This window comes from Acomys minous (genome assembly GCF_964271855.1).
Source record: "Acomys minous genome assembly, chromosome: 14".
NCBI classification, from domain to species: Eukaryota; Metazoa; Chordata; class Mammalia; order Rodentia; family Muridae; genus Acomys; species Acomys minous.
Window position 1 is genome coordinate 34,299,516 of NC_140496.1, and position 11,770 is coordinate 34,311,285.

Genomic DNA, 11,770 nt, shown 5'->3' on the forward strand with positions numbered 1-11,770 from the left:
ACATGGAGGCTCACAACCATCAATAATGTGATCTGATGCCCTCTGTGTACATGAAGGCAGAGCACTGTATACATAATAAAAAAAAAATCTTTAAATTAAAAAAAGAGGTGTTTGCCAGGAAGCTATAGCACAAGCCAAAGTATTCAGGAAGATGAGCCTTGCACATTCTTCTTGTTAGACCTTAGGTACCGAGCATGTTGTCTTCTGATTCTCACTGGTATTATTTTTGAAGTAATGCTCAACTTCTGTGTTCTTGTGGGAATGTGTGTAAAGTGCTCACCTTAGATACTAATACTAAAATGAGTAATGTTAAGCCATGATCAGTCAACATATTATAATGACTGTTGATTGGACACTGTGCTTGTTGATGTTGTCAACTTGCTGGGATCTAGAGGGATTCAGGACACAAGCCTAGGGCAAGCATGCCTGTGAGGGATCTCCTAAATTAAGTTCATTGGAATGGGGAAGCCCACCTTAGCCATGTGTGTGGCTGTATCCCATAGGCTGGGGTCCTGGACTGAACAAAAGGCAAACAAAAGCTGAAGAGGTGTGTTCACCTTCTGAACCTCTGGACACTGGACCAAATACATCAGGCTCCTGATGTCATGCCTTCCCCAGGATGGACTTCCTCTCCAACTGGATGTCAGAATAAACCCTATGACTCTCACAGTGCCTTTGTCAGGATATCTTATGACAACAGCCAGATAAGTGTGTAACACAGATAGCATGATGAGATGAAAGATAGGTAAGATCTTGTCTCTGATATTTAAATATTTTCTATTAAAATTGATTAAAGCTGGGAGTGGTGTTGCAGGCAGGAAGATTCCCATGAGGGCAGCTGGGTATAACACAAGACTCTCAACAATAAGTACAAGAGTCAAGCTGACTAGGCTAGATTATAATAATGACAGTGTGCACTGGGGTGTGCAGATGCTGGTGAGCTGCTGTTGCTGTGGTTGCAGGCAGATGCTGACTGTGGTACCCAGAGTGGTCTCAACACCTGGGAGGAGGCAGTCATCCTTTTCGAGCCTCTAGATGCTTGAGGTATAGGACTGATGTAATTTGAATGACAGCGGTTCCCATGTGTGCCCCCTCTCTCCTCTCTCTTCTCTCCTCTCCTCTCTCTCTCTCTCTCTCTCTCTCTCTCTCTCTCTCTCTCTCTCTATCTGTCTGTCTCTGTCTCTTTCTCCCTCCCTCTCTCCCTCTCTTTCTCTCATAGACATTATGTCAATGTGTACTGTGTAAAGATTCAAATGTTTATTTCTCTGCTTCCCTTCCCCAAGCTAGTTGCAATCTTTGTTCGGAGAATGTACTGTCTTCAGGCTGTCTAAACTTTGTTCCCCATGTGTCCTCTCCTAATACCATTAAAACAGCTTAAGAGCCAATCACTAAGCCGAGCAGGGAATAGGAATGGACTTCCTGGCGGCTCGGGAAGGAGAAGGAAGAGAGAGGACTTAGAGGATTCAGCCACAGCAGAGGTCCAGCAGCCTCCATGAGAAATGAGCAGCTGGAGCAGAGACATCCATATAGTGCAAGTGTCTGGGGATTCACACTGGGAGGAAACCAGATTAGCATAGAGTGTGAGGAGAAGATTAACACTGCTCAGTTCTTGTGCAGTCAAGCTTACTAGACAAATATTGTAGGCCAGACTCAATTATTTGCATGCTAGCCAGTTGAATAGAGAAATCACAACAAACAAGAGACATTTTATTTTTTATTATTTTTTATTTTTTTCACACATTTCTATTTTATTATGGCAAAAGTGAAAGTGACACCTTCTCCCCAACTGCAATCAGTAAAACTTACCTCAGAAATACCTCAGTACATAACAGGTCTGTTTCAGAATTTTAAAAGGGGGAGGGGAAAGCCTTTACGTGAGTTTTTAGACTCTATTTTCAAAGAATGGGGGGAAAACCGAGAAACAAACCCACCATTGCCCACACAGTCCAGTTGCCATCCTTCCCTCTAGGGATCATGGCCAAGGCTCCTGAGTCCAGTTACACATGCGAATTTGCTCAGCTGTTTAGCTGGTGTCCATCCTTGCCTTCTAAGCGTCCAGCTGTGCATCCAGCTCCTCAGCAGAAAGATGTTGCTTTGAGTTCCCGCAAATGCCTCTACCTCTTCCCTGGCTGCCTCCACGGGTTCCTCTCCTGGTGTTGCTGCCACCAAAACCGCCGATCCACGGTTTCCTGCCATGATACCTCTGTCAATGCTTTCGTGCCGGACTTCTCTGTGTATCATGCTATGATGTGACAAGCTGGATGTCATAGGATGGCCATCCGGAGGGACACCGTTATACTGCTCATAGCCTTCAGGGCGTTGGGCTTCCGTTCATCTGCTGTCCCTAAACTTCATCCAGAGTGATCCTAGTGCACAGCTGCTCTCTTCAACGTTCCAAATTCAGCAAAGAGTTCCTGAATACCAGCGTCTGGCACTCCGACGTTTGACACCAACAGCTTCTCACCCATCTCCATGCCGGCTCCACCCCAGAAACCTCTGTGGAACAGGTCCTGCTGCCACTTGTCAGGGAGCTGTTTAGGTCTGCTGTATGGTACAAGCTGGTTTCTGCTAAGGTCTACAGCGCCAAGAGCGATGGCAGGCAGGTTTCAAGGGCCAACAGCCTTGGTTCACCCGCGCGGTTGCATGCACTGTGCCACTGTGGCTGCCTTGTGACCCCGGCCCCGTTTCAGCTGCTGCCTAGCTGGCACAGGTTCACATTAATGATGTCCATTTCATCAGCCATCCCGCGAACACACACATTTTTAAAACAGTCACTAACATCTCTCTCTGTCTCTGCCTCTCTGTCTGTCACTCTGTCTCTGCTTCTCTGTCTGTCCCTTTGTCTCTGCTTCTCTGTCTGTCGCTCTGTCTCTGTGTGTGTGTGTGTGTGTGTGTTTGTGTGTGTGTGTATGTGTGTGTGAGTGTGTCTATCAGTCTCTTTGTTTTTGTCTCATGATATAAGCTCCCAGCTGCTATTCCAGCCATATGTCTGCCTGTTTCCATGCTCATCTTCAGGATGGTCATGGCCTCATCTTCTGACAGTGTACACAGTCCCCTAGTTAAATGCTTTCATCAACCTCAGGATGACAGGGACCTGTTCTGCTTGGCCACAAAAGGCAGACATTTTCCAGGACGACCCAAGAGCAGAGACCAGGGTTAGGCTCATGAGTGCTGTCTCCTCCCACCACAGGGCCCACACCTGGCCTAGGTATTCTAGGCCAGAAACAGCTTTTCTCTCCCTGCCAGAGTCCCAGCACAAACAGCACTGATTGGTTGGAGGGCAGGAGCATGGTTTCTAGGGAATGTATCATTGTGGCCGCTAGGGGGCAGCAGGAGCCAAGAGGCAGCACAGAAAGAGCCCAGGTGCCTGGAAACCTGGGAAGCAGAGGATGCTGAGTAGGCTCCTTAGAAGGTAACTCCACTGTGCTGAAGCAGGTGCTTCTGAGCATTAACACCCCCGCTGCCCTTCGAAACCGCTGAGCGAATTCACAAGGTAATTGCCATCCATCCCTTTGGATGACAGCCCAGGGCTGCATCCCTTCCATTTAGCAGGCAGGACAGGAGGCAGCTGTGGCCTGCATGGCAGGATCCCAGCACTGGCTGGAGTCTGAGCAGAGGCCAAAGAGGAGATTCTTTTAGCTCTCCAAGGAAGACTGGCAGAAAGAAATTGTCCATTGAAAGCAATTCCGGAGCAGCTGGAGAAGGGTCACACTGAGCACATTCAAAAATGAGAAGAAGATCGTAGCAAAGAAGCAAAGCCAAGTCGAAGGTAAGGATGGGAGCAGCTGCTTGGGCCTTTGTGTGTCGGCTTGTCGCTGTGCTCCAGGAGCGCAGTGTGTGGCTAGTAATATTTGAAATGCAAAGGTCTATCAAAAGGTGTTAAGTTTAACGATGGATACTCATAACCAGAGCTGCATATGTATATATGCACGTATATATCTGTAATTTTCAAAATATGAGGTTAAACAATGCAAAGGCTGTAGGATAATGGTAAAGTGTTTGTCTGGAAGGGACAGGAATGTAGTTTCCATCTCTAGCACTGGGAATAATCAGTATATATTCCTATGACTTTCAGTGTTTACTTAATTTTATCATATCAATAACTAATTAATACCAGCAGCCATTATTTCATTAGTATACCAAATATTCTCTGATATGTAGTGTTGCAGGACATGGAAGCACCACAGGGAACTTCCACTTTTCCTAGAAATGTGAGCTATTTGTAGTTTTGCAATCCTGAGTAGCCATACCATAGCAACGCTCCACGCGTCTGTCACACTTGGGGTTTTTATGCTTCTACCAGGGGAGCGTGAGGACACAACACACTACATGCAACAGTCACAGGAATCGACCAACTGGGTAGTTAAGGGACCGTCTATATTGTTCTAAGAAAAAGAAAAACGCTGGACATGGTGGTGCATACATGAAATTTCACAACTGAGGAGAGAGGAAGACAGAACTCTGATTTGAAGCCAGCCTGCACTACATAGTAAGTTGCAGGACAGCCAGTGCTCCTTAGAGTGAGACTATACATACATACCTACATATATGTATGTCTGTGTTTACAAATATCTAATTACAAATGAGAATAGCAGCAATAATAGTAGTAGCAGTAATATTATACTGTGACATAAAATATAGAGCCTTCTATTTGCATTGTCATTGTCATTTTGAGACGGTCTCAGTGTAGCTCAGGATAGCCTAGATCTCACTTAGTAGCTCAGGCTGCTCTTGGAGTCACAACAGTCTCCCACCCTAGGCTCCTGAATGGCTGAGATTAGAACTGTGCTCTCACCATTCCTCAGGAGAAGTCTCTTCCTTGCTCATGTAAATGTGGAGGTGTGTTGTCCCCCTGCTAGGATCCCTTAGCTGCAGTCATTTACTCAGGCTCCTCCCACTTTGCGGTACTACCAGAGTCTAGAGCTGTGACATGGCTTCCTGTCTAAAACTGAGTCTTGAATTTGTTTGTATTCTGGTTTGCCCAAGGGAAGAGCAGATACAAGCTGTTGAAATCCAAGCACTCAGAGCACCCAGACATTCCACTGATGTAACTGGTAAGAAACTGATGAGTGCCATGGTCACAGCTTGCTGCAAAGGGCTCTGGGAAATGTAGTTCCCTCATAGTTAGCCATCCCTGTACCTAAGCATACCCCAGTGATGGCAAGGAGATAGGAAACTTAAGTGCCTTCCTGTCAGTTGCCATGAAAACATTTTTTGGAGAGGGGGTCTTCTAGTGAAATGATATTTTTTCTTAATATATGTGCCTCTGATGCTACTGAGAGGAAACTTTGCACATGCTCACAGGCTATTTGTTTCCATAGCTAAAGTACTTACTCGTGATTTTGCCTCTTAATGATTTGTGACTTTCCATTTTTCATGTATTGTTGATGTTAGTATGGTGTCTGCTCCACCACAGACATAATCCTCTCTGTCTATACCTTGTGTTTTGACATTTGAAAATACTACTGTGAAGGAGAGATAAACCTGTGTTTTAGGATCCCAAGTGCAGGATTCGAAGGGTCTTGTGAGAGAACAGGTGAGGTTAATCCACTAGAAGACCAACCACCTCATGCGAGAGCTTGATTGTTGCCGGCTGAAAAGATCCTGTGACCAGACTCTGGGAGGAGATATATAAATGAGCTCAGAACTGGAGGCAGGGCTTTTTGGAGACTTGGGAAAGTTTTGGCTGTTCATCATTGCAGTTCAAGACGCTCCTAGAGAGAACCGCTCGAGGGTAGGCTTTGGGGCTCTGGCTCCTGCTAAGGTTCCGGGTTCTGGTTACTCTAGGTTTCAGCAGAAGAAATCCTGCAGATTGTGCCAGGAGAATCGTTCCTCGGAATTGATATCCTTACGGTTTTGTTATTGTGTCCATTAATCCTCATTTCCTATTGTTTTGGTTAGTCGGGTTATAAGTGACATATGCTTGGTCACTAAGTTGTTAATAAAATGTATTGGTTAAGAAAATTGAGCATACACTACTGACTGGTAAACTGAATTTATTTTGATTTGTTCAAGTGCGCCCATTATTTTTATTTAACTTTTGGTTGTTGAGGTAGGGTCTTACTCTGTGGCCCTGGCTGGCCTGGTATTTGCTATATAGACCAGTAGTATCAAGACCCCATATCATGACTTCTCACAACCAGGTATGAAAACTAGGAAGGTGGAGTTGGGCAGATGGCTCAGAGGTTAAGGAGCAGTGTCTGCTTTTCCAAACGTCCTGAGTTCAGTTCCCAGCAACAACAGACTGACTCATAACCATCTATAATGAGATGTGGTGCCCTCTTCTGGCCTGTAGGAGTACATGCAGGCAGAACACTGTGTACATAATAAATAAATAAATAAATATTTTAATAAAGAAATAAAGAAAGGCTTGCTCTTTGATATCATATTTTGCCATTTGTTAGTCTATTGATATTTTGCTGGGATTCAGAAATGATACCCAGAGCCCCACATTATGGCCAATTTGGATTCTATTCATCTTTCTTGCCCAAAATACAGAGAAAGGCCTTTTGACTGAGAGATGACCCTTCCCAGGTGTAATAGTGATGGAATCCCATGACCCAGGCAAGACTGACTTACCAGAAAGAGACTGATAGGCTGTCCTCTCAGACCCCCATCAGATGGTCATCTGGTCTTCTGAGGATATCACAAGACACTTTGTCCACATTTAGAAGAAAATATTTGTTCACCTCTGTATTCCTTTCTCCATGTGTCTCATAGCTTGTGGTTACTTTCCAATATCCCAATTTATAACTCTTTCTTGTTACTGTAAATGGTTTTGTTTATCCTACCCTTTGGAGGGGGGTTAGACAGAGTTTCTCTGTGTAACAACTATGGCTGTCCAGGAACTAGCTCTGTAGACCAGGCTGGCCTTGAACTCACACATATACACCTGCCTCTGCCTCCCAAGTGGTGAGATTAAAGGCATGTGCCACCACTGCAGGCTTATCCACTATTTCTTGAAGGCGCAAACTCTTCGTATACTTTCCATGCTGGGTGTTTTTTTCTCCTGACACATTAATAAATTCTGTTACAAGCACTGGGTTTTATGCAGTCTTGGCAAGAATTACATATAGCCCCAATAACCAAAATAAAAATTTCAAAATATTGTACTTTTAATGCTGAGTGCACAGATTTTTTGTGTGAAGAAGATTCCAATATTATTTTTAAAAACATTTGAAAAATAGAGAATGGACCCATTTTATAACAGCATCATTTTAAAAAACTAACCTGACCTCTTTCTGACAGAGGGCTAATATCCCCTAATATCCAAATTATATATCAAGAATTTAAGAAATTAGAAACTACCAAGTCAAACAATACAATTAAAAATGGGGTACAGAACTAAACAGAGAGTTCCCAACAAAGGAATATTGAATGGCCAAGAAACAGTTAAAGAAATGCTCAATGTCCCTAGTCATCATGGAAATGCAAATCAAGCAACTTTGAGATTCCATCTTACAATGGCTAAGATCAAAAACTCAAGTGACATCACATGCTGGCAAGGATATGAAGAAAGGGCAACACACCTGTTAGTGGGATTACAAACTAGTATAACTACTTTGATAATCAATCTTGTCTTTTCTCAGAAAATTTGGAATAGTGCTACCTCAAGACCCATCTATACGACTCCTGGGCATATGCCCAAATGATTCTCCAACCACACAGCAAGGACATTTGCTCAGTTATTTTGATAGCAGTTTTATTTGTTATATCCAGAATCTGGAAACAACCTAGATGTCCCTCAACTGAAGAATGGATAAAGAAACTTGGTATATTTAGACACTGGAATATTATTCACCTATCAACCTCAAGGAAATCTTGAAATATCTGTCGTTATAATTGGTCCTGATAGCTTCCACCAGCTTAGCCAGAGCACCCTTGTCTCCCGTGTTAACTTGTGTGAAGGCAACAGTGGTGCAAGTCTTCCTGTGGACCAGCCGCCCCAGCCTGGCCTTTCCCTTGATGCAGTAGGGGACCCCCATCTTTTGACATAGGGTAGGCAGGAAGACCACCAGCTCAATGGGGTCTACATCATGGGCAATCACCACCAGCTGAGCCTTCTTGTTCTCCACCAAGGTAGTGACTGTATTGACCCCTGCTCGAAGGACAGGTGGTCTCTTAGTCGGGACGTCCCCTTTCCCAGCGGTTTTATTCTCTGCTCGCGCCAGCAGCCTTATGTTCTTCTCCTGCTTTGTGTCTGGCCTGTACATGTGCGCGAGCTTAAGCAGCTGGGTAGCTGTCTGCCGGTCCAGGGCCTGGGTGAAATGGTTAATGGCGGGAGGTACCTTGAGCCGCTTGTAGAGGATGGCCCTCTGCCGCTGCAGTCTGATGTAGCGGGGCCATTTGATGAAGCGAGTGAGATCTCTTTTGGGCTGGATGTCCTGCCCGATGCCGAAGTTCTTGGGCCGCTTTTCAAACAGAGGGTTGACCACCTTCTTGGCCTCCTGTTTCTTCACCACGGCGGGGGCCGGGGCCACCTTCTTCCCCTTGGCTTTCTTTCCCTTGGGCATCTTGCTGGGCTGGAGGAGAGAGCACATCTGTGTTTTTGTGTCTCTTCAAAAGACAGTTTCCATACTGTCCTGCTAGGATGAGGGAAAATGCCTTCCTGTTGTCACTGCATGATTACCTGAGCATCTGGTGCACTTGATTTTGAAGTGCTCATGGCTGTTTCCAAATGTGTGAGCAAATGTCTGGATGGGATGGATTTCCAGACTGCATTTATTGTTCCTGGGGAGTTTAAGTTATACACAGCAATCTCTGCTCCTTACACACCTAATGCATAAAAAATTATGCACCATTCTATATTTAGGCCAGCATTTTCTTTGAGTTTCGGTTGTCCATGAGGGACTATACAGAGAGTGCTGTGTGCTGACACACACTAGTTCCTCTCATGGTCTCTGTGGCCATTCATCTTCTGGATGTCTCTGCCATCCTGCCCTCAGCAGGAGCTATGTTCAGGTATGGTAGGACCGTCTACAGGAAGGAAACCGACCCAGGTTTATGCATGTTTCGTGGAGTCAGGTACCTCAGAGCACAGCCTCGGGAATTGGATTCCTAGAGTCAGACTCCCAGCCCAGCCACTGTGTAGCAGTTTAACCTTGGGTAACGTCCCTTCTCTGATCTTGTCTCATTTCCCTTGCCATTCAAATGATGACAATAACACCTCCTGCAGAGTATTGTTGTGAGAAATAGAGTGTTAACCATCACACTGGCTCAGTACACACAGTATAAGACTGGTTTACACAGCTAATGAACTCTGGTCCTGGAAGCAACTGTTGTATAGTGCTCTGTGAGAGAGAAACTCAGGGAGAGGACTAAGTGTATCCTGTATCCTGGATGGGATCCTGGGGCAGGAATAAACTAAGGGACTACAGAGAAGAGCTGGATTCTTCTTAGGTCACCAGATCAGGTGGAGTGAGGGGCCTCAGCTGAGAAAGGGAGTTCATTCCTCATAGTCCCAGCTTAGAATTGGATGTCCATTGAAGAACAGATTTCAACCTTAACCAGCAGAGCCCTACAGCTCTGAGGTTACATTCTTACTAACCTGAGATCAGCATCACCTATCCCCAGCACAAGGCTGAAAGGCTGGAGTCAGTAAGGACATACAGGGACAGATGAGCTCCGGTTCCCAACCTGTGCACTCCAGGAAGGAGAGTCCTTGAGCATCAGGTCTCTGCTTCGTTGCCTGCGTGTTCTTTGGGACTCGGTTAACCATTAAAAGATGAAAGATAAATCTCTTATAAAAAATGGAGGGAGCTGGCCAGTAGCCTGCTTCTGCCTGAAGCTCCCATGCAGGAAGAAGCAGGAGCCACCAGTGAGGAGAGAAAGCCAGCTGAGGGATGAAGACAGAGGCAAGAGACACAGCAAGTGCTGGACTGTGGAGGCCAGGCCAGTTCCATGCAGGGCACATTGACTTGGGCCTCCACTGCTCTTCAGAGATGTAGTGTTTATCTTGAGGTTTTTATCTGGAAGAGGCATTGTCCTCTGCCTTCACTTTAGTCCAGGCAAATAAGATGACTGTGTGAAGCCTGGAGCCACAAATGGACTAAGAAATGGATTGACTATGATGTTGTTGTTTCCTCCTCCTCCTCTTCCTCCTCCTCCTTCTCCTCCCTCCTCCTTCTGTTTTAAAAGTTCCTGTAGTCTCTCCCACAAGGAAACTCAGTATTCCACAATGTTTACTATTTGAACCTTGATTCCTGGCTCAGGAAACAAAGTATCATTTTCTTTAAGCACTGTCTTTCTGGATTTTTGTCTGTTTGCTTATTTGAGACACAGTCTCACATTGTAAGCTGGTCTCAAAGGTGAAGCTGCCCTTGGACTCCTGATCCACCTCCTGACTGGCAGTTTCAGAGTTCTTATCTTACCCAGACAGTGCACAGAGTATGGGGTGGGGGTGGGGAGCTCAGTTTAGCAGCCCCTACTTCATGAATGACAGGGAAACAGAGCATTAGTGCAGGAGGGAGAGGGTGGTGACATGAGAGCCTGTGTTTATAGCTGCCTCGCATCTCCCACCCTGATTCCGGGAACTTGACCAGGGTACCTCCCTGTCTCTCACAGCTTAAATCCACTTTTTGGTGTGTTTGTTTTGTTTTGTTTTATAGACAGAGTTTCTCTGTGTAACAGCTCTGGCTGTCCTGGAACTCACTCTGTAGCCCAGGCTGGTCTTGAACTCACATAGATCTTCCTGCTTCTGCCTTGCAAGTGTTGGGATTAAAGGCTTGTGCCACCACTGCCCAGCCTTTAAATCCATTTTCTACATATGTAGATTCATTATATCAGTTCTGTTCATGCAGAGAACCTTCATAATACAGCTGTGTTTTTGTTTTGGTGTTTGCTGGAGATACATATGCCTACCTATACACGTATTGTTGGACCCTAGAGTTTACTTGGGTAGTAGGGGGTCATCGCGAGAGACCACTTGAGGACCACAGTGTTGATGTAAAAGCACAAAGTTTATTGTTGCCGCATGTCAGGGGGCCTCAGCACTCACTCGGGAGGCAGGCACCTTGAGTCATTGTTACAGACTATTTTTAAAGGCTAAAACCGCAAAGGTTAGGAGGGGCTGCGTGCCCTATGTTAGGATTGGCTCTGCTGGTCACTAGGGGTGCTTGTCTAATTATTATTGGCTATTGCAGGGGTCGTTGGCCTCGGGAGCTGTTCTTGGCAAAGAGGGGTGTTGAGGAGTTTCCAGAGAATTTCCAGATGGTAATTGTTTACCTTAGTTGAAATTGTTTATCTCGGTTGGCCACCTTGATCTCAGAAACTGAAGCTAAGCTGGCCTTTAATTCTCTCTGGGTCATTTTTCCAAGCTTGTCTGGGTCACGTTCTCAGGCTGGCTGAGAGAGAGCCTTACAGTATCTACACACACACATACAGACATACACACACAGAATGTTTCTTGCTTCCCACATCCCCCCAGTATTGTCCAATGTGTACCAGGTGAAAAGTAGCCACAGTTTACCTGAACCCTGCATGCAGCCACAAAATAAAAATCTTGTTTCCTAAACTCTCTCTTTAAGTGTTAACATTCTGGGCAGTTGTGGGGCAGACGTGTAGGGGACGGGCTATATGGCCAATGTTCAGCCATCTTGTCGGAGTCTAGGTTCCTATTTCTCCAGCAGTCTGCCATTTACCAGAAACCAGCTGGCCCTGTCATGGTTTGGCAGTTAGAACTGTCGTGGTTTGTGGTGGGGGCTGGTCATTCTAAGACTCCCGAGCTACTCCTTTCTGGCTATAAACTAGCTTTCCCAGTAAGACTCTGGTG

The 11,770-nt window shown here is 45.6% G+C and overlaps 2 protein-coding genes across 2 annotated transcripts in view; one reads left to right on the forward strand and one right to left on the reverse strand.

Annotated features, from left to right (window-relative positions):
• Window positions 1–11,770, forward strand: part of LOC311583834 (uncharacterized protein) — a 249,954-nt gene that overhangs the window by 26,569 nt on the left and 211,615 nt on the right. The gene's annotated exons all lie outside the window — the stretch shown is intronic.
• On the reverse strand, window positions 7,794–8,545 carry LOC311583062 (large ribosomal subunit protein eL8-like; the record flags this gene model as incomplete). Its single annotated transcript, XM_084756410.1, has 1 exon — window positions 7,794–8,545. Exon 1 carries the CDS (start codon window positions 8,538–8,540, stop codon window positions 7,794–7,796), a length of 747 nt encoding a protein of 248 aa, XP_084612536.1. The 5' UTR covers window positions 8,541–8,545.